This window comes from Sphaeramia orbicularis, chromosome 17, assembly GCF_902148855.1.
Source record: "Sphaeramia orbicularis chromosome 17, fSphaOr1.1, whole genome shotgun sequence".
NCBI lineage: Eukaryota > Metazoa > Chordata > Actinopteri > Kurtiformes > Apogonidae > Sphaeramia > Sphaeramia orbicularis.
The window spans coordinates 42,915,880-42,939,617 of NC_043973.1; the positions used below are offsets into that span (position 1 = coordinate 42,915,880).

The 23,738-nt window shown below is 36.6% G+C and overlaps 1 protein-coding gene across 2 annotated transcripts in view; it reads right to left on the reverse strand.

Annotated features, from left to right (window-relative positions):
* Nucleotides 1–2,625: 2,625 nt before the first annotated feature.
* Nucleotides 2,626–23,738, reverse strand: part of lrrc24 (leucine rich repeat containing 24) — a 37,267-nt gene continuing 16,154 nt past the window's right edge. For both annotated transcript variants that reach the window (XM_030161241.1, XM_030161240.1), the window contains exon 5: nucleotides 2,626–4,152. In XM_030161241.1, coding sequence (XP_030017101.1) covers nucleotides 2,897–4,152 — 1,256 coding nt within the window. In that variant the 3' untranslated portion in view covers nucleotides 2,626–2,896. The remainder of the gene's footprint in view (nucleotides 4,153–23,738) is intronic.

A 23,738-nucleotide genomic window follows, 5' to 3' on the forward strand; every position in this document is an offset into this window, starting at 1 on the left:
CGCTATACCATCTCAGTGCAGAAGGAGCTCTGAAAACACACCTGATAAAGAAATGCTAAGTGGTAGAAGTAAAAAAAAAAAAAAAAAAAAAAGAGAAGACTTAATGAACTGTGGACATTTCATAGACTGACCTCTACACAGTGACTGAATGCCACAGTCTTCCTGTAAAAACACGTCTTTCAGATTCACAGCTCAACTCAGGAGCTACAGGAACGAAAAAAAAAAAAAAAAAAAAGCAGACGGAGGAAATAGGATTTGACTATATAATCAGCATCAACAGCTGTGTTAAATAAACCATTTGACCTTGCTAGAAAAGACACGGTGAATCTTTTAAAATACCATTTATTACTGGATGTAGAAACCAAAGACAAAATGTACAATATTCACAGTAGAATGATTGTTACAGGTTGAATTAAGTTCACCAGTGATTCAGTTTTCGACCATGGAAATGTTATATCCATGCTCTACTGCTGCAAAGAACAGTAGAAAAGGGCATGTTAACATCAAGGAACACAATGAAATGGTAGAAATGTTAGGAAACAAAAAAAAAAAAGGCTTGTTTTTGCATTCGGAATGAACCTCTTTTAACAAATCCACCCACCCACCCCCACTCGTATAGATAATGATAATGCAGTCTCAGTAAGAGGATTGTTAGGGTCTAATTCTAACGGGATCTGCAACAAAGTGCACAAAACAGCTGTACTTCACAGTGAAAATGAGCTTCCAGTATATTTACACAAAACACAGACACAATACACAAAATGGAAAGAAAAAAAAAAAAAAAGTACAAAACATTAATTGCTGTTTTACAGTAATCCGCGTTAAGGTTGTTGCTGCTATCTGCTGCACATTTTTAGCCTCTCGTGAGGATTTGCTTGAAATGTCATAGTAACCGTTTCTGATAAGGTTAGACATTGTTAAAGGGTTGATTTATATGGAAGTAAATCTGTCTCATCAGATTTTGAATGATAAAAGCCACTGAATTTCTAGCACTGAATTTTTTTGCACTGAAATTAAGTATCTGAATTTTTTTTTGCACTGAAATTAGGTACCTGATTTTTTTTTTTTTTGCACTGAAATTAAGTATCTGAATTTTTTTTGCACTGAAATTAGGTACCTGAATTTTTTTTTTTTTTGCACTGAAATTAAGTATCTGAATTTTTTTTGCACTGAAATTAGGTACCTGATTTTTTTTTTTTTGCACTGAAATTAAGTATCTGAATTTTTTTTTTTGCACTGAAATTAAGTATCTGAATTTTTTTTTTTGCACTGAAATTACGTATCTGAATTTTTTTTTTTGCACTGAAATTAAGTATCTGAATTTTTTTTTGCATTGAAATTAGGTATCTGATTTTTTTTTTTTTTTTGCACTGAAATTAAGTATCTGAATTTTTTCGGCGTCACATGACCACCCTAACGTAACTCGATTGGCTGGCTGTCAGTTCAACTTGAGACAGAATCATTGCTTATCCTTGGTGTCCCGGTTGTGTGATCGGAATTTTTTGCTTCTGAATTTTTTGCATCTGATTTTGTTGGGTCTGAATTTTTTGCGCCTGAATTTTTTGCATCTGAATTTTCTGCGCCTGAATTTTTTGCATCTGAATTTTTTGTATCTGATTTTTTTGTGTCTGATTTTTTTGCGTCTGAATTTTTTGTGTCTGAATTTTTTGCATCTGAATTTTTTACATTTGAATTTTTTTTAATTCAAAATTTATGAACATAGTAAAATTGAGAGACAAAAAATTCCGATACTTAATTTCAGTGCAAAAAAAAAATTCAGATACTTAATTTCAGTGCAAAAACTAATCATTGCTAGAAATTCAATGGCTTTTATAATTCAAAATCTGATGACACAGATTTACTTCCATAATTTAGAGACTTGAGAATTGCATGTTTCAATTGTTTTTCCATTTTTTTTTTTTTTTTTTTACTATTTGTCTCTCTGGACTATCCTAAAGTTAAACAATCAATCAGATAAGGCTCTCTAAAAGCTCCTGTGAGGTTTCTTCCATTCCTACTTTGACATTCTTACAATCTTCAATCCTATGAAGATAACAATCTGACGCTTCAAATCACCTCTTCAAGGTAATTTCCTTTAATGTCATTAATTAAGTCCATCCACATAAAATTTTATATTAAGGCTCTTTAACCTTTTAGCAGTGGATCTCGTAGGCAGCCTGTGATCCGAAAAGGAGACTGACTAAGGAAAAGCCACTGAATTTCTAGCACTGAAATTAAGTATCTGAATTTTTTTTTTTTTTTGCACTGAATTTAAGTATCTGAATTTTTTCAGCGTCACATGACCAACCTAATGTAACTCGATTGGCTGGCTGTCAGTTTGACTTGAGATAGAAGATAGAATCATTGCTTATCCTTGGTGTCCCAGATGTGTGATCGGAATTTTTTTGCATCTGATTTGTTTGCGTCTGAATTTTTTGCATCTGAGTTTTTTGCTTCTAAATTTTTTGCATCTGAATTTTTTTAAATTCTAAATTTATGAACATAGTAAAATTGAGAGACAAAAAATTTGGACACTTAATTTTAGTGCAAAAAAATTCAGTGCTAGAAATTCAATGGCTTTTATAATTCAAAATCTGATGACACAGATTTACTTCCATAATTTAGAAACTTGAGAATTGCATGTTTCAATTATTATCCATTTAATTTTTTTTACTATTTGTCTCTCTGGACTATCCTAAAGTTAAACAATCAATCAGATAAGGCTCTCTAAAAGCTCCTGTGAGGTTTCTTCCATTCCTACTTTGACATTCTTACAATCTTCAATCCTATGAAGATAACAATCTGACGCTTCAAATCACCTCTTCAAGGTAATTTCCTTTAATGTCTTTAATTAAGTCCATCCACATAAAATTTTATATTCAGGCTCTTTAACCTTTTAGCAGTGGATCTCGTAGGCAACCTGTGATCCGAAAAGGAGACTCTGACTAAGGAAAAGCTCCTCTGGGTCTGTTGTTAGGGGTCCCTCTCCACCATCTCCTGGGTTTCTACGAATCCCCATTCCCCCTGATCTGGTCAGTGTCTGGACCATTTCATGATCTAGAAGAGCCTCCTTTATACCCTTCTGCTGGACAAACCCGCTGATCATGGGACACCTGGATGACCCCGGTCCCATCACCGGCTTGGCTCGGTTGAGTACGTACATCTCGTGGCCGTGGTCGTCGCGATACTCCTCCAGCTGCGCAAAAGTAGTAGGTCCGTCAGAGTAGTCGTTGACGTAAAGGATGCTCTCCTCCTTGCTTGAACAATAGCAGCCACCTTCTTCCTTCTGGTACTGCTGGTGGCGAGTGTAGATCATAATTAACAGGAGCACAGCGGTGAGAGCCAGCAAGGAGATGCCGACAGCGATGGCGGTCTGCGTGGCAGGACCCAGAGCGTTAAAATCCATGCTGTCCTGTTCGTACAGAGGCTCCTGACTCACGTCCAGAACCTCTGGCTGATAGAAGGAGTTGGATGAAGACGAAACAAACGAGTGTGTGTTGAGACGAGGCCAGAACTGGGATGAATAGGAGGAAGAGGACATGTTCACGGCCAGATGAAAGGTAACTTTAGCAACACCACCAGGGTTCCAGGCTTCACATTCGTAGCGACCCGCATGCGCCACTGTCACATTACTGAGGAATAACATGCCGCTGCCTGTGTCTGGGTCAAAGCTGTCCCTCTCACCTCCTTCCTCAGTGCCACGTACAAGCCCGTTGATACCTCCAACCCCTCCGACACCGACAACTTTGGTCTTACTGCTACTGGGCAGGGCCGTCACTACTCCTCCAGCTCCAGGCCTGAACAGCTCGCCGTTAGGTCCCAGTTCTTGAACGAGGCCTCGGGGCGACAGCTGGGCTTTGCCGTGGGACGCTTTCTTCCAGGTGACCTGTGGTTGAGGGTATCCCGAGGCTTGGCAGGAGACCCTGAGGCTCTCCCCCAACCGTACGGTCAGGTGGCTGGGCTCCAGCTGCACCACGGGAGGGATGCAGACCAGGCTGTTGGGGGCCACCTCCACCAGACTGAGGTGCGAGAGGCGGGGCGGTTCCGAACACATCAGACGACGCTGTTCTGCAGAACTCAGGAGACGCTGGCCATCTTCGCTGATCCAGGTCCTCAGCCAGCCCAGAGCGCAATCACAGCGCCATGGATTCTCTGGAACAGGAGACATGATGGGGTGAGTTTTCAGCAGCAAATGCAGGAAGACACATAAATGTGTTACTTGGTATTTTTATTTAACTGTTTTTACATCTTTTTAATCTATTCTTGTATTTTAGTCTATCATTTTGCTTTTTTATTCTTCTGTACCAGTGGCGGCTGCTCGTCTTTCAGACAGGGGAAGCTCATTGTCAGCTTACATCAAAAAAAAAACAAAAGTCAGGTTATTTAAACATAAATTCCGCCCTCTGTTCCTTTTTAAGAAAATGGTCAGTGACCTTATCGTACCAAGTAAACAAGAAAATGTTGAAATTATGTTAAATTGAAACGAGGAAGTACAATGAGTGTGTTTTATTTACAGTGTAAGAAATGAACAAGTAATTTCGTGGTGGTTTCTCTCTTGATTTCACAGCAGAATGGGCGACGGTATTAAACTGAACTCTGTCAGTGAAGGAGTAGATCTCAAACTAGCTGTCAATCAAACGGGATTCAGCCTTTCGACTGATCCTCCAATCAGCACGTGGAATCCTGGCGTCCAGCCTGGCCAAGCTCTGCCCACAGCTCCGCCCACAGCTCCATTCACCCCCAGAGACGCCGAGCGTCCGAGGGCGGGACAACATCGTGGCATTTATCCAATTACCGTCCAGTTTTGAGGCAATGAATAAAAACTGTTCGACTCAGTCCCACTGAAGTGCATGGACACTGAGCGTCTACGGACAAATGCACTGAGCAGAGATCGAATGAGAAAACAGCGCAACAGGAATGTATGAGAAGTGAACAACATTGAGTCTGTTGATTTGTGATAAAGCTGATTCTGAATGAACTCGTCTGTGAGATGAACGTGTTCTAAAACATTCATAGTCAATAAAATGTCAACACAACCGTACATATTTAACTATTTAATTTTTGTAATTTTAGGGGAAGCTGAGCTTCCCTTGCAGTCTATGAGAAATTGCCTCTGTTCTGTATGCCACTGTTTTAATTGTACAGTTGTTTTGTCTTTTTAATCTATTCTTGTATTTTTCTTTTCTTTTTGGTTTTTCCTCTGTTAGTCACTTTGGAAAACAGCGTCTAAATGTTTTACGTTTAAACAGTAACAATCTCAACCGAAAGTGCTAAAGTGGCGTTGCATTTTCACTTTTAATTCTGCATTTAGATGTGTATTTTGGGGGAAAATCTGCATGCAGACGGACACACAAAAGTGTGTGAAATTTACAATTCATCGATGTAGTATGGACGCCAGGTGGCTAGGTGGCATCACCACCACCAAGACCAAACGCCTACATAGAACATTCAGATCTGCACTGTTTCTTTTAAGCTAAAAGTTTTTATCTTTTTTGTCTGCTTATCTGTTTTATCTATTTATCCAATTTTTTTTGTTTTTTTTGTTTGTTTGTTTTTCTCATGCCTATACTTTTCAATGCTTCCATGCTGTAATGCTTTTAATGTTTTATGTAAAGCACTTTGAATTGTGTTGTACATGAAATGTGCTATAGAAATAAACCAGCCTTGCCTTGCCTTGCTTTGCCTAGTGCCAAATATACTTAACGCCATTAAAAACGCACAGGTCAGAATAACATGTATATTTGGAGATATATTAAATTAATTGGTTTGGGGTTACCTTCATATTAAAGAAGGAAACATTGGTCATTAGAGAATGAATTTAGATGTATCCCTCTTCCAACGCACCTGATTCAAATGATAAACCTATCATCAAGCTCTCCGGAAGCCTGATAATGACCGTTCGGTGTGTTGGAAGAGGGAAACATCGAAAACATGCAGGACAGTAGATCTCGAAGACCAGGATTGGTGACCCCTGCTTTAGACGGTGATGTGAGAGTGGAGCGTTTTTAAGATTTCCACTCTGGAATGTTTCACTTTTTTGTGTTTTCACCCCCCAAAAAATCCATCGGCATCTAAACAAAAGCCACATCTGATAATATATTTTGTCGTTTTCCCCCCTAGAATTGGCCCTTAATGTGTTGTTGTCCTTAAAGTTGATTCGACTGATATTTAAACATTCAGAATGTGATTTTATGAAATAGCATGAGGTCTTGAAAATTTACCACTAATGGAAAAAACAAATGTCAACCTCTACCTCCGCCGCTACCTCGGGCACTAATGACTTCTTCTAATTATGTTTAATTTTAATGCATACATATTATATTCACCCTGTGTCATTTAATTCTATTACAATAGCTGGAAGTGACATTAAACATTACCAAGGTTATGACTCCACTGACAGACAACAAAATGAAACAGGCCATTTATTAAAATTAACGATTTCCCTCAATGTATATGTTGTTGGAAACGTGGAATATAATGTATTTACACAAGTCACCAAAATATAACACATTGACATGGGCTTTTTAGTCATTTTCAGAAAAAAAGAGTAGCATCTCTTTTCTGAAATACATCCCTCCCCAATCCATTTAAATCTCCTAATTGTCACTTCATCTACAGTCACACAGATCTTTCGTAAACATCCTACTGTTGTAAAGTTTCATATCTTATGTAAATGAGTCTTCATCAACAGATTTAGCTATTAATCTGCATGATAATAATAACAGCAAAGATACGACTGCTTTCATCCAGATATAAACACACTTGACTTCTAAAGGGTTCAAGGTGTACGCAAAGAATTCAAAGAAGTGGAGTTTAATGAAATTCTCCAGAAATTTACAAAAACACAGTAAAAATAAGCATCTCTACTCATTAACATACACAGTCAAAAACAATTAAGACCTTCTATCAACCTTAAATTGCATATTTTTAGTGCTTGCTCGTCAGAAAATAGCTCAAGGATGCATCATTTTACTCAGCGACTTTAAATACAACTATAAAGCAGCGCCTTCATGTATTAACCCTTTAATCCCTGACGTGTCTGTGGTGAGCGTTCGGAATCTGTTATTTATTTTAAATGTTCATAAAAATTCAACCGTTTGCTCAATAGGAAAAAATTCAAAACGTGCTGATAGAATAGACAGTGTTCTTTCCATAGACATCTGAGCATGCTCAGTGCACCCCCCCACCGCCTGTGTAATGGGGGGGTAAAACACAGAGCAGTGAGTGAGACTGACTCGCTATAAAAATAGATCATTTGGGCTTTTTTGTTGGTTTTTTTTTCATTGTTTTCCTTGCATTTTTTTTTTTTTGTTTTTACTGTTGTTTTCAGTGTTGTGGTGATTTTTCTTTACTTTTTAAAATTGTGTTTTTACTGAGTTTTGTCCGTGTAACTGCTTTTTTGGAATTTAACCAGGTGCCAAAAAGAAACTGGACTGATTTAGAGAAAAAGAGCCCCAAATAAAATTCCAAATCCTTGTTGTTCAGTGTGTTCCATTTCACAGTTCATGTTCAGCATCCTAAATCTCTTATTGATGTACATTCTGAGTGCCTTATTTAGTAAAAACCTGTCAAACATCAATTCCTCTCTGTGTTTTTTTTTTCTGTTATTTCACCCTGTTTTGACCCTAAAACACCAGTAAAACAAAACCAATGAAGAAAAGGAACACAACACTGTAAAAAAAAATCTGTAATTTAACAGAATTTTCACGGTTTATTTTACAGATTTTTCCTGTATTTTTAAGATACAGGAACATATCAATGAAATGACAAAAATAGACTGTGATTTTTACATGTCAACTGTAAAATAACACGAAAAAACTGTAACTGTGAATAACCATAAAATTTCCATTTTTTAAAAGAAATTTTTTCTTTGTCACTGAAAAATAAAGTTAAAATACTTTTGCAAATATATCATAATTTCACAAATATTTATTTTCTATTTATGAGATTAAACTGTTAATTTAAAGTTTAATACTGTAAAAATAAAGAAAATATCATAAAACAAGATAAAATTACTGACAATTAACTGTAAAAGAAGTTTTTGTTCTGTAAGTTTAACCAGACTTGTTTGTTAATTGACAAATATCTTGCATAATTATGGGAGATTTCACAAGAAAAATGTTGAATAAATGTATTTATGTGAATGTATAACATGTATAAGCACTGATAAACTGTCCAAATACAGTTTTTAACAGTGGATTGTACAACTTAGTCTCATTGAAAATTATTTAGATATGTATTTATAGGTAATTTGATTGTTTTAATACATGCAAATATTCTTTATTAAACATTAAAAAGTAAAAAAAAAAAAAAAAAAGCAAAATGTCATGTAAAGTTAGGGCAAAAAACTGTATTTTAATTATGGAAAATTATTGTATTTTTATGAGATGGTTATTTTCCGTTGTTTTACAATATTTTTTCGGCACCCCAGCTGCCGGATTATTACTGTTTTTTTTTTTTTTACATTTTTTTTTTTTTTTTTACAGTGAAGCACACACTCACAGCAGCTTTTATGAACCTGAAACAGACGGTAATTCACAGCAGCGCGTTTACCTGGAATAATGTCTCAGGAATTAAAGGGTTAAAAACCAAAAGGGTGGTGGAGTTTGAATTTTTATTGACAGAAATCTTAAGAGTCTGAAGGAAAAAGGTCAGAATTTCAAGCGTTTTCTCAGAGAAATGCCAAGTTCTTGTACTTTTGGAGGGCAACATGCAATTATTGGTCGTATTTATCATCTTCCTGTTAATTATGTGGGTTTGTTTAATGATGTTTTTGTCCTCTACTCTGGAGGATCATCTCAGAGACTTAAACACTGACCTTATTAAAAGTGAGCTGAATGAGCATGAATATTTTATGCATCTTACCTTTACCCTCTTATCTATAAACCAACAAGGATAATCCATTCAGTTACAACTAGTTATTTACAATGGAGTCAACTCGGGTTCACTGTTAATGGATACGTCTTATCGTTTTCTAATTTTTTTTTTTTTTTTTTTTTTTTTTTTTTAAAGAAAGTACAGCAGTCTACATAACCCCAATACACAAGATTTCATGGGAAGAAGTTTTCAGCCGTACCAATACAGATCTAATTTATCAAACATTTATGAAAATATTTGTATCTATATTTGATAAATGTTTTCCACGCCTTCAATTTTGCAGTAAATATAAGTTTAAAAACTCTAAGCCCTGGAGCAATCAGTCCAAAGAGACCTTCTATTACAAAAAAAAAAAAAAAAAAAAAAAAAAGATATTAAAAAATTAATTACATAAATAAATAAATAAATGAAATAAAAGGTGTTTTAGTCCCAGTCCATTTAATATTAAACACTGCAAAAAAAAAAAAAAAAAGAATAATGAGAATCTGTTCAGTAAATTTCTACAAACTGCAAAAAAAAAATTACTTTTCACAAAAAGATTGAAGCTTGTAATGATATAAAAATCCCAGACTCATGAATGCATTGAAAAGAAATCGATGAATTGTTTAAAAATTAATCCTTCCTCAGGTGGAATGAATCCTTCTTAGTCATTTTCAAGGAGCTGTATCCTTAGTATAAGAACATTTCACGCTCTTACCTGAAAAGAGGTGAATGAATTGAAGGCTTTCTCTTCAGGAGAACCTTGTAGACTAATATCCTCTCTCATTGAGATCTTACAGTAGCTACAGTAATTAACCCATAAAGACCCAGTGCTATTATTATGGCCATTCCAAAATATTTTTTTTTCTCTATATTTAACTTTTCTTAAGTGATTTATCACCATTTATTATGACATTATCCTCTGTATTTTGTGTTTTTCAGTAAACATTGTGTATTTTCCTATATTTAATTTATTAATCTACTAATTTACTAATAAATTAACAAATGTTCATAAAAGCTCAGACTAAAGTTGATGGTTATTGTATGAAAAACTTGTGGGCTATTGATCTTTAAACATAATTAAGGTAGTCCTGTAAAAACTCTACCTCCAAGAATATAATCTTCATTTCCTGCTGAAATTTATGAAGACTTTATTACATTATTCAGATTTTTAAGGAAACAATGTCGATATAAACATTATCATAATGTAATTTTACTTTTTTCACTGGTATTATTTTACTGGTCCGGCCCACTTGAGATCATATTGGGGTGAATGTGGCCCCTGAACTAAAATGAGTTTGACACCCCTGATGTAGATGTTCATTATAGCTCAGTTTAACCCTTTCATGCACGAATTATGAGAACCTTAGTCAAGATTTTTTTTCTTCAGTGTTTAGCCATGAAAAAAACAATGCGATCAAGTTTTTTTTTTTCTATGGAGTTACAAAAATATCCATGCATTTAATTTTTGAAGTAAAGAAACGTGTTTAAAACCAAATATCAGAAAGTGATATGAAAACAATGAAATAAAAACATTTTTAATGCTGCTAATCTGACGTCTTCTCACATTTTAACATATTCTAATGCTAGTAATTACTCACTTCATGGAGATAAAATGCAAAAAAAAAACCTTCTTGTCTAACAAATCACAATTGATTTCCACTCAAACATGTTACTGCAGATCAGGTTTATGAAGAACAGCAAAGTTACAGTAATGATCTGAATTACAGTGTATGGGATGGTGCATAAGTGTCCACTGTGTTGGCTGATATGGAACTAAAACAACAAAATCCATGAATATACAAGAGAACAGCTGGAGAAGAACTGTCCACTGGAGTGGACAGTGCATGAAAGGGTTAAAGTTGAGGATTATTTTATTAGAAACAGAGAAAACTGAAGAAAAAGTGACTTTTAAAGCAAAATATATCCATAACTGAACATAAAACATTTCTTTGTACTTTGCACATAATCAGCATAATAATAAACTCAGAAACAAGTCCTTTTACACATCAGCTTGGTTACTTATTACACAGTATTGTGTACTATTGATTTTTGAACATAATTAAGGTAGTCCTGCAAAAACTCTAACTCCAAGAATATAATCTTCATTTCCTGCTGAAATGTATGTAGAGTTGTGCTCATTAAATTTCATAAGTGTTTTTGGAAGCTGTAGTGTATTGACATATTGATCTACAGTATAATTTGTTCATCAATTTGCCCAACTTATATTAACCCATAAAAACCCCGTGTTACTTTTGTTGTAGTTTCCATGATTTTTTTCTGTATATTTAACCTTGATTAAGTGATTTATCACCATTTACTTTATTGTGTATTTTGCATTTTTAAGTGAAACTAAAGTATTTTTCTATATTTAATGTACTGATCATGTAGATGTTCATAAAAACTCAAATGAAAAGTTGGTTATTATACCAAAAAAAAAAAAAAAAAACAAAACAGAGAAAACTGAAGAACAAGTGACTTTTTCTGTTAAATATATCATTAACTGAATATAAACCCAGTGTCTTCATCCACTGTCATTGATCCAACTCTATGGGTTTTACTGGGGAATCAATGTTGTAGAAGATGACGGTGTTTCCACGGTAACTACGGTACCTCTGAACATCCGAATGGGTCATATCTGATGACTATGAAAAGATGACAAACTGTATTTTACATCAATTATTTACATGGATTGATAGAATTAGTGGATCCACAGGTATTATTAATCATTTTACACAGGAGATGGTTTTGGTCATCGGTGGCTGTTTGGGTGTTTATGCGTTAAATGGTTGACGAAGGATATTCCAGCACACTTAGGAATCATCTCTCTCTCTCTCTCTCTCTGTTTTTTGGCTTTTTTTCCACTAATGGGCAACATATTATGTAACCACAAGTAATAGTGCTTTTGAAAAATACAGTATGTCATCACAAATATCTGTTTTGTCAAGTGTGTTCACAAAACTTCCACAGCTTTAGGCAATAACGTTATCTTTTGGCATATTTTTTGGACCTGTCTAAAGCATTTGACACTACTGATATCTATTTCCTCACTGAAAAATTCATGATGTTGTTCTAAAATAGCTGCAGGATTATCTGTAAGACAGAGAGGCATATATGTCTTCTAATTCAAATAGAGATAAGTACATTTGTCAGGTACCTCAAGGCTCCGTTCTTGGACCTATCTTGTTTTTGACATATATAGCCTATGAGATTTACAGAATATTTTTTTTTGCGTCTTTTGTTTGCCGACGACAAAGGTCTAACTGTGTCACATGAAATGTTAGTAAAGTGATTTGAGAAACCAATGACGGCCTATCTTCCACTTTAAAGTCTCTTTTACTGGAGGGCATATCCTGATTTAATCTAAGATGCATGTTTATTTTAGTTTTATGTACTTTTCTACTTCTCTTACCATCTGTGTTTTATTATTTTCCGTTTTATTAATTTCCTTTCTCAAGTACCTAGTGCTTTGAAAATTGCTCTATAAATAAAGACAATATTTATTTGCATGAACACAGAAGCTGCCAACAGGTCAAACAAGCTGTTCTTCATTGTACATAAATCTGTTGTAATAGAAAAATTGAAGATTCCCAGATGACTTTTCCTAAATTGTGTTGGGTTTCATTCTCTATTGTTAAATATAATCAATATTAAGAGTAAAACATAAAGATTAATATATCAGCATTTATAGTGATAACAACGACTGGGTCAAATTTACCCCAACACAAGTACATTTATTTTTACATCCTTTATATTTAAACATTCTAGGTGATTTTAACCCTGTAAAGCCTGAACCATTAAATCATTGACAGAAAATTCCAGTTCTTTGAAACTGGAGCCTTTACTGGTCCTTCTGAACATCCAAAACCTTTTTTTTTTTTTTTTTTTAAATAGCAATTTCCATGTATGAGTTTCAATTTTGTATCATATTTGATACATCGGGTCTCAATGCTCACAAATTGTTATTTTTGAACAAACAAAAACATAATATAACATAAACATGTCTAACAAATTGTTAATTCCTTTTCAAAATTGTCACAATTCTTCCTCCTTCCTCATTAATGACAGTCTTGTAGTGTCACTGGAAAGGCCTCTGGTGAACGAATTCCTCCCCCTGGAGGGTTATCTGTGTATTGCATGTATCTAATTGTATACATCAGGTTTTTAAAGAAAAAAATGTCACACTGATCATGTAGAGGGCTTCAAAACTCATGTATCAAATATAATATGTTTGGCATTATAGGATTTAATTTTTTTCATTTTTTATTTATTAAGATCCCCATTAGCAACTGAATCATCAGTTGCTATTCTTTCTGGGGTCTCCTCTACATTACATTACAATTTTAATTATTTACATTAATGTTACACCATTCATGCCCACACACCTACACACACACACACACACACACACACACACACACAAACGGGACATATACAACAGCCCAAAGCAATAAAAATACATAAAAAAACAAAATAAGTATAATACATTTGTACTCCTTCACCAACCAATAGCTGTCTTATACAAATCATAAGACATCTTTCAATATTATCAGTACTCTTTCTATTTCATGTCTGCTGTGTAAACAAAAAAAGTTTTAATTTCTTTTGGAAACATTTTCTGTTATTTTCCAACAACAGAAACCCTGGCAATTCATTCCATGCAACCATGGCCAGATAAAAACAGTTCGCTGTAACTGTTGTGTTCTGCCTAAAGGCAGAGCACACCGTGTTTCACTTGTTTTTGTCTTGCACAATAATTATGTTGATCAGCAAAAAAAAAAAAAAAAGTTTTCTGTGAATAATTTCTGGAGTTTGTGTTGCTATAATGTTAAGAATAAATGATAATAAAAAATATTTCAATCTAGATTTTACAGTTAACCATGCCAAAATGTTGTGCATTGTGGTTATATTAGGGCTGTATGGGCAACCCAAAACAATTCGTGCTGCTTTGTTCTGTGCAACTTGCAATTTGTGTAAATTATTTTCATTAGTATTTGACCAAACAACTGAGGCATAATCCACATGAGGGTTAAATATATATCAAGTCATTCATCAAAAGATTACGATGGATAATAAACCCAAATTAACAGTATGAACTATTCAAATATTCGGATATTTTCTTCCACCACCCACTTTCACTGACACTTCATATTGATTTCTACTGGCATCTACAATGATTAATGTTGTCAAAGATCCTTTAATTATAAAAGTAGACACCGAAAACATACACAGAGAATGATTGAATAAACTCATGTTATAACTTGAGGCCATTCCTTCGTGAAGACACTGACTTAATTAACTTCAAACATTGACAGAGAACAGTTTTCTGGGCTACAAATGGTGTGTGGGTAGAAAGTAAAGCATCCGTACAAAGATCATGAAGTCAATCAATATTTGAGCAGAGAGTTCATTATTGTTTTACATTCCTGCATTTTGGCTTCTGCATTTTTAATTTACCCTTCTATCAACTATTGTAATACATGCCCCTCTTATCTAAATAAGATGTTCCCAATCGAAAGGGAACTTTTGAAAATGATTGGCTTTGCCTCTGTTCTTTTTTTCAGCTTTTAATATGGCATTTACCAGACCTGTGACTTGTCTAAACTTAACTCATGAGGGCATCTTCTAGAATTTATTCAAGACATTTACAACTATTCCTCAAGATACTTTCATTCTCAGTAATTCCACACATCCCTTAATCAGTATTCATTGAAATCCTGGAACAATCTACTTAAACCAAACGCTACATTATCTGAAAAAGACTGAAATTTGTTGAAATTTATTTCGTCTCATAATTTTCTCTGTATTACATCTTTTAAACAAGATTTTGTTAAGGCTGTAATTTTCTTTGAATGTTATCTTGATGGAACTTTTTAAATGAGTTAAATTTTTCGAAGTGGCTATTTCCACAGTATTATGGGACTACTTTCTCATTTGTCTATTACCACAGAGCCAATCAGTGCCCTTGTTCTATCATGTGTAGACTGGTAACCTGTCACCCTGCTGCTACAGTACCATGGAAATAAGCATCGTACATGCCTTGGGCCTATCTGGTTACAGGAAAAGGACAGGGGACCAGTTACTGGCTACGTCCAGACCACAATGCTCGTGATATTTGTCTTTTGTGGATTCTTAAAGTTTCAGTTGTTTCAAGCAACAGAGGAAATGCACATACGTCACTTCCCCCCTGGGCCACGCCCCTCTAAGTCAGACCGAGTGGCAAAAACAAACCGGCTCAACACGACGGAGCATAGCAGTAACTACAGCGAGACCGGGAAAAATGTGGAATATAACATGAAATTAAAGACAATTGGACTGGACATGGATCCATACAAGCTACCAAACAACAAGTGGTCTACGAACATTGATATGTGGCAGAAATCACGTATTCTGACATTTATATGAACCTGAATTCAACGCCGGGAAAATACCCAATGCAAAGGCTGAAAGCATACAAAAGCCAAAGAGTTGATGACATCCTCGTCATCGTTAATTAGAGGATTACAGCTGGTGAGTGCTTTCAATTCAACATACTATTGTTTTTGAAGTTTTATGTCAGTGCAGACGTATTTTCTTGGCGGTGATAGCCAAGGTAAAGGCCCAGCAGTAGTGCTCACAGTTCACTACTGATTTACTGGAGTTGAACCCTTAGTATTGACCCAAGTGAGTGGATGATCTACTGGTACTGTGGAGATTTAAGTAGAGTTAACATCAAATACTTGATCCAACACAGCTACAACAGCTTTGTGCTAGAGTACCCCCTTATTTGGAAAAGTAGGTTAGCCTCAGTTTAAGCTAGTTCACAAATTATGTAGAGCACAAGGTTCAGAATCACACAATTGAAGACAAAAACGTTTCAGTTATCAAATATAGAACTAAATGACAGATGCTAACATTAAGAGCTTTACTAAGAAGTAACGTTAGCCAAAACGATATGTAATTTAAGGTATAATTTTACGCAAGAATACAACATAAATTAACGTTACCTGACACGAATCCAGGTTTCATTGTCTGGATTCCAGTTATTTCTATGAATTGCAGCGATCCATCTGCTTCTTCTGTCTTTGGCTTTAGGTCGCTGCTAAAACGATAGCTCCGAGTGCTTTTTAAACGTATTTGTGTGATCAATGGCACAACAGCTCTTCCCCATTTTTTTGACTGTTCTAAAGTTTTCTCAGTATTCAAGCCAAAGCCGCTACTCATCTCCCTCTTTCTGCCACTCAGTGGACATAACCGCGGTGACTTCCGCTAGCAGTGACGTCACGTGCATACTCTCTATATCTGCGTCCAGGTGGAAACGGGAAAACTGTGCTAAAACAATGTAATATGTATGTCAGACCTATATGTGGCGCTGTACACAAACACAGACAGAGCCTATGGCAGGATATACTCAAATCAAAGACGAATGCAGCGAGCAGGCACATGAGTTTACGTAGCATGTTCATTCCTATGCAATATTCTATGTAATGGTAGTAGGCTAGTATCGGAAGAGTTTGGTTCGGCTCGGAGGAAGATGGTGTGTTCAATGAGAAACAGACATAATATTTCGATGCAAACAGGGCGGGGTGCGGCAGCCCTATTTGTAAAGTACAGTGGACCAAATCTTGCGATACCAGCATAAAGTCTCGTGATATCTGCGTAAAGTCTGGCGATATTTTAGACAGTGCAGGGACCGAGAGGAAGACAGATATGGACCAGAGCACAAAATTACCTGGTCATGTGGTACTATGGCGTAATCGTTTCCATAAAGTGGTGTTTTGCCTATCCACATGCCAGCGTGACGGTGGTGTTGTGAGATTTTTCCGCTCTGGGACCTGCTCTCCAAAAACACCGTTTCAGGGCACCGACAACGCTGGTGTCATGTGGACGAAAGACTGAAACAATATTAAACTAGAAAAGCACTCGGAGAGCACAGACCTCCACCAAGCGCAAAAATTACCCACATAATCGGTGATACAAATCCTACATTTATTTTTTAAAATAAAATCCGCCTTTTGGATCAGATCCGGATCAGCCTTTGAAATGTGATAGAGGACCCCATTGTCAATTCCTGAGTTAAATTTCATGAGTTTTGGTCAATAATTAAGCGAGATATTGGGAAACGAAAATTTTGGCCCCATTTACCACAATGTTAACGAAAATTTCAAAGTGATCCAGAATCCAGGATTTCTTCCGGATCACCCCCAAAAGTTAATCATTTCTTCCTTATCCCATTTCCAACAAACCCTGAAAATTTCATCCAAATCTGTCCGTAACTTTTTGAGTTATGTTGCACACTAACGGACAGACAAACAGACAGACAGACAAACAAACCCTGGCAAAAACATAACCTCCTTGGCGGAGGTAACTATGGGGTGGCAGTGGCTCAGGAGGTAGAGCGGGTCGTCCAATAACCAAAGGGTTGGCGGTTTGAATCCTGCTCTGTCCTAGTCAATCTGTTGTGTCCTTGGGCAAGACACTGGTGTATGGATGTTCGGTGGTGGTTGGAGGGGCCAGTTGGCAGCCATGCTTCCGAGCGAATGAATAATGGATCAATAATGTAAAGCGCTTTGGGTGCCTTGAAAAGCGCTATAGAAATCTAATCCATTATTATTGTGAGGGCTGACGGTTCACTGAGCGAAGTTTTCTTTACTCATGCTGTAGACTAATGCCACGTTTCCACTGCGTGGTACCGGCTCGACTCGACTCGACTCGGCCTTTTTGCGTTTCCATTACAAAAAAGGACCTGGAATCTGGTACCCGGTACTAGTTTTTTGGTATCACCTCCGCCGAGGTTCCAAGCGATACTAAACTGTGACATATAACACTGCAGACCACTATTTGGTCAGACAGTTTTCTCTGTGACCCGCTGTTTTACAAAAAAACAAATGCGGAAGTGGACAGTAAATATAGCGGTACATTAATCCACATGATAACAGCCCAAAACTATACCATGGTCGGTCGAGGAGATTCAGTCTTTGGTAGGGATGCACTGATACCACTTTTTTCCAGATCGAGTATGAGCACAAGTACTTACATTTGAGTACTTGCCGATACCGAGTACCGATACGAGTACTTAATAATCCCATTCCAGTTCTTAGTTCCTTTTGTAAATGTGCTTTATTGTCGTTGTCATTAGTCTGACTGGAAAAAAGTGCTGCTACTGACATTTAATGTGTTGGAATGAGCGTTTCTCAATTAATCCACCAGGGGGCGCCGCTCTGAATTAACCATACTGGACAAATACCACGAAGAAGGGGAAAGTTTTTTGAGAAGAAGAAGAAAGTCAGTAATAACAAACATGGAGACGACAGAGGTAACAGTAATGTGATACTAATATTGCAGCGTTTTCACTGGTAAGGTTTAACAGCTCAGCTTCAGCAGGAAGAGAAAAGAGAAATGAGCGATAAGTTTCGTTTTCACTTCTGTTGGCGGCGGTCCGCACTGCTCCGTACACCCGCTGGTATTCTCATTCTGTTTATTCATCTGCCAGCACCTGGAAAACGGATGGAATGTATGCAGAGGACAGACAGAACGCTGCTTCTGTATCTGTCTGTGTCTGTAACGTTACTTGCAGTCAGCGTTACTTTTATCACCGTCATTTATTTTGAAAAATCTCCACACTCTTCACACTCCCCACACATTATTCCTGCTGCACTGAACTGTGAATGTCAAACGGCCGTAAGTGGTATCAGGGCATTTGTATTGGATGTCTTTTATGAGTACGAGTACATACACTGAGTATCGGAGCCGATGCCGATACTCGTATCGGTATCGGTGCATCCCTAGTCTTTAGTGGCCGATGTAAAAAGTCAGACGAGACAACACGCAACGAGCGAGTTTATTAGCAACTCTCTGAACAGACGACACGGAAATAACGCACCGCATCGCTATGACGTCCAGGTACTGTAAAGTCAAATAATAATAATAATAATGGATTGGATTTATGTAGCGCTTTTCTAGACACCCAAAGCGCTTTACATTATTGACCCATTATTGATTCGCTCTCACATTCTCCCTCTGGTGGTGGTAAACTACATATGTAGCCACAGCTGCCCTGGGACAGACTGACAGAAGCGTGGCTGCCATTTTGCGCCGACCACCACCAAACATTCATACACCAGTGTGGGTGGCACTGGAGGCAGGGAGGGTGAAGTGTCTTGCCCAAGGACACAACAGACTGACTAGGAAAGAGCGGGATTCGAACCACCAACCCTTCAGTTATTGGACGACCCGCTCTACCATCTGAGCCACAGCAACAAGAGGCTAATGAGTATCCCTGCCCAGGATACTACAGTCAGTAGTATCCTGTAATGGAAAGGGTCTCCAGGAATACTGAGTCGAGCCGAGCCGAGCCGAGTCGAGCTGGTTCCACGTAGTGCGTATGTTCTGAAGGAAAAATCTCCACGGTACTCCAATGTAAAAGGATGACGATAACAACATTTATTCTCTTCCACAGGCGAAATCCTTGTACAGGAGTGTTTAAAATATATTTCCTTATTATAACTAAGAACTTTTACAGATAAGTTACAGCTACGGTACAAAAACTGCGTAGCTTCAGTCCTCTTCACCGCCAGCACGACACTGACTCCTCTACTCATGCTCTAGCGCGAACATCCGGTCTCGTAAAGGGACAGCCGCACCCAGTCTCAAAGCAAATTCTAAACCAATCAAAACCTTTTATTAGCTTATCCATAACACAATATCACTCCTAAAGTTAACTACATTCTACAGTTATGAATATAAACATGAATGTAAGCATATTAACCCTTTCATGCACGAATTATGAGAACCTTAGTCAAGATTTTTTTTCTTCAGTGTTTAGCCATGAAAAAAACAATGCGATCGAGTTTTTTTTTTTCTATGGAGTTACAAAAATATCCATGCATTTAATTTTTGAAGTAAAGAAACGTGTTTAAAACCAAATATCAGAAAGTGATATGAAAACAATGAAATAAAAACATTTTTAATGCTGCTAATCTGACGTCTTCTCACATTTTAACATATTCTAATGCTAGTAATTACTCACTTCGTGGAGATAAAATGCAAAAAACAAAAAAACCTTCTTGTCTAACAAATAATTGATTTCCACTCAAACATGTTACTGCAGATCAGGTTTATGAAGAACAGCAAAGTTACAGTAATGATCTGAATTACAGTGTATGGGATGGTGCATAAGCGTCCACTGTGTTGGCTGATATGGAACTAAAACAACAAAACCCATGAATATACAAGAGAACAGCTGGAGAAGAACGTGCATGAAAGGGTTAAACATTAATTGGAATAAACAAGAATATAATTATCCTATCACTAAATACAGCTAGTGTTCTTTGGCTCCTATAATTATTATAAACTTTTGCGGATTGACATAATTTCGTTGTTGTGTGTACACCATATATCACCACGGTACTGTAGCAACAAGAGGCTAATGAGGTCATGTAACAGTATCCATGATTGACTGTGGCAACAAAATGTCATTACTGTTTATGGTCACAGTTCAAATGCTAACATCTGATTGGTTCTGTGGCAAAAGACAAATCAATATTTTGTGCCACAGTATTGTGACAGTAGCCATTGCCTTAGAGTTGCCTTATATTGCCTTTATTGGGGAGGTATTATAAAGTATTTTTGGATGTCCACCTCTCCTGCATGGTGTTTTAACTTTATGCATTTGTATGGCCTTGTTATGTGTATGAGCAAAAAACAAACAAACAACAGCTCCATATTTTAAATACTTAACATAAATAGTTGAATGCAGAACTATTTCTCATTACATTATGGACTTTTAATTAGGGCTGTAAGAAAATATCGGTTCTGCAATATATCACGATATTTCATTTCACAAATACTGTATTGATATTAAAAAGTACTGTATCGATATTTTTAGGTATTTATTCAAATGCAGATATGGTGAAGTTTTATTTTTGTTTTTCTTTATTGTTTATATCTTATTTATTAGTATTTAACACTGTTTTATTAAATAATGGTTATTTAAAGCATCCTAAAAGCAGATGTGAGTTCCTTTGTCGGGATTGCACAAAAATAATGTTATGATGTTAGTTCTGAACTAATAGAAAATGAACATTTGAACAGGATCTTCAACTGTAATATCTGTAAAGCATGATTTAAGTTTTAACACAGGAACATTTTGTGATATCGCATAAGATCCTGTTGTGATCAAATAAAAATGTGTTTAGTATTAGTGCATATTTCTGGTGTAATTCAATTCTTCCGGGAAATAATAATTAAAAAAAAAAGAAAAAGAAAAAAAGAAACATAAAAAGTTGCCTTTTTAACAGTATCATGATATATTGTGATATATCGTATCATGATCCTAGTATTGTGATTTGTATCATATCGCCAGATTCTTGCCAATACACCAAGGTTCTAATAGTTTTGGATTTTTCATTATAGTTTAGTTTTATTTAGTTTTGACTTTTTTTTCTCTAATTCAGTTAGTTTGAATTCGTTTTTAGAGCAGGTTTGCTAGTTTTTATTAGTTTTCGCTTTCCTCTAAATGCTTAGTTTTAGTTTCATCATATCTTTTCTCTTCTTCTCCGTCATATTCAAATAAATCCCAGACAGGACTCTGCTGTTTTCTCCCAACTTTGGTCTCCATGTTTCCAGGTAGAGTGGGGACCAAAAGACGACTAAACCACAAGTGATGAGAAGTGACGGATCGTGAAGTGTCGTTTTGGGGCTGCTAGCTAAAATTGCTCGAGTGAAAAAATTCGATTTCGTATCAATCTGAAATTGACAACGATGAAAACTAAGGGAATTTTAGACATAATTTTTATACGTTTTAGTTAGTTTTATAAGCACACAATACAGTTTCAGTTAGTTATCTTTTTTTTTTCTTTTAATTATAGTTTTTATTTATTTTGGTTAACGAAAATAGTCATTTTGTTGGTTTTTGTTAACGATAATAGCCTTGCAATACACACCCCTGCTTTTAATGACATAAATGGCAGTATATATTCTGTCTACTGGTTTATACACTGAACAAAAATATAAATGCAACACTTGTTTTTGCTCCCATTTTTCATGAGCTGAACTCAAAGATCTAAAACTTTTTCTGTGTACACACAAGGTTTATTTCTCCCAAATATTGTTCACAAATCTGTCTAAATTTGTGTTAGTGAACACTTCTCCTTTGCTGAGATAATCCATCCACCTCACAGGTGTGGCATATCAAGATGCTGATTAGACAGCAGGATTTTTGCACAGGTGTGCCTTAGGCTGGCCACAATAAAAGGCCACTCTAAAATGTGCAGTTTTATCACACAGCACAATGCCAAAGATGTCACAAGTTTTGAGGGAATATGCAGTTGGCATGCTGACTTCAGGAATGTCCACCAGAGCTTTTGCCTGTGAATTGAATGTTCATTTCTCTACCATAAGCCATCTGCAAAGGTGTTCCAGAGAATTCATGAAGAAGACTGTGCGAGGAAAATGGTGGTCACACCAAATACTGACTGGTTTTCTGACCCCCCTGGACCACCCAATACAGTAAAAGTGCACATTTTAGAGTGGCCTTTTATTGTGGCCAGCCTAAGGCACACCTGTGCAATAATCCTGCTGTCTAATCAGCATCTTGATATGCCACACCTGTGAGGTGGATGGATTATCTCAGCAAAGGACAAAGGAGAAGTGCTCACTAACAGATTTAGACAAATTTATGAACAATATTTGAGAGAAATAGGCCTTTTGTGTACCTAGAAAAAGTTTTAGATCTTTGAGTTCAGCTCATGAAAAATGGGAGCAAAAACAAAAGTGTTGCATTTATATTTTTGTTCAGTGTATGTAGTCTGTGATAATGTGTGATTTTTGTGAGTTCAAATAAGAGCTAACAGGGATTGTTAGAATGATAGAATTGTGGTATGAAGGAATTTCAGTGCACTTTGGTTTAATTATATACTCAGTGCCAATGAAAACGCAACTCTTGAATGTGTTTTATTGTTCCTGAGCTGCATCAATATGTTTCAGTTTCACCTGTATAAGATAATCCCAGACAATTTCTTAACAACCTGAGACGGGTTGAGCTATTGTCGCACTTGAATGAACTTGTCTGCATTCATAAGACTTGTTTTTCTCATTGCTCAGCAATGAACTGCTCAACTTAAGCAACTGTGGTCAGTTAAGCAGTGGTCATGTTCTGTATATAAAGGCAAGCTGAAAAGCACCAAAATCATTTGCAATAACTCAGCGATGCCTAGACTGACATGTGACCACAGATGCCATGCTATGGGGTTCCTGGAGGCCGGAATCTGTGCTTGGCAAGTGGCGCGCCGTTTTGGACGCAATGTGTCCACCATGGTCAGGATGCAACAGAGGCATGAAGAAACTGGCTCAACTGCAGACAGACCTCGCCCTGGACGAGCACATGTGACCACGCCCCAGCAGGATCGCTACATTGAGCTGCAGCACCTCCGGGACCGCTTTGTGACTTTCTGTTTTAGGGGTCCTTGAGTTTCTTTCTTTATCCTTATTTTTTGTCAACAAATTTGGATGTGATTTTTTATTTTTACCTCCGCCAAGGAGGTTATGTTTTTGCCAGGGTTTGTTTGTTTGTCTGTTTGTTTGTTTGTTTGTTTGTCTGTCCGTTAGTGTGCAACATAACTCAAAAAGTTATGGACAGATTTGGATGAAATTTTCAGGGTTTGTTGGAAATGGGATAAGGAAGAAATGATTAAATTTTGGTGGTGATCAGGGGTGGGGGGGCCCACGGGGGGGGGGCACTGATCGTTAGTGTGCAACATAACTCAAAAAGTTATGGACAGATTTGGATGAAATTTTCAGGGTTTGTTGGAAGTGGGATAAGGAAGAAATGATTAAATTTTGGTGGTGATCAGGGGTGGGGGGGCCCACGGGGGGGGGGGGGGGGGGGGGCACTGATTGTTAGT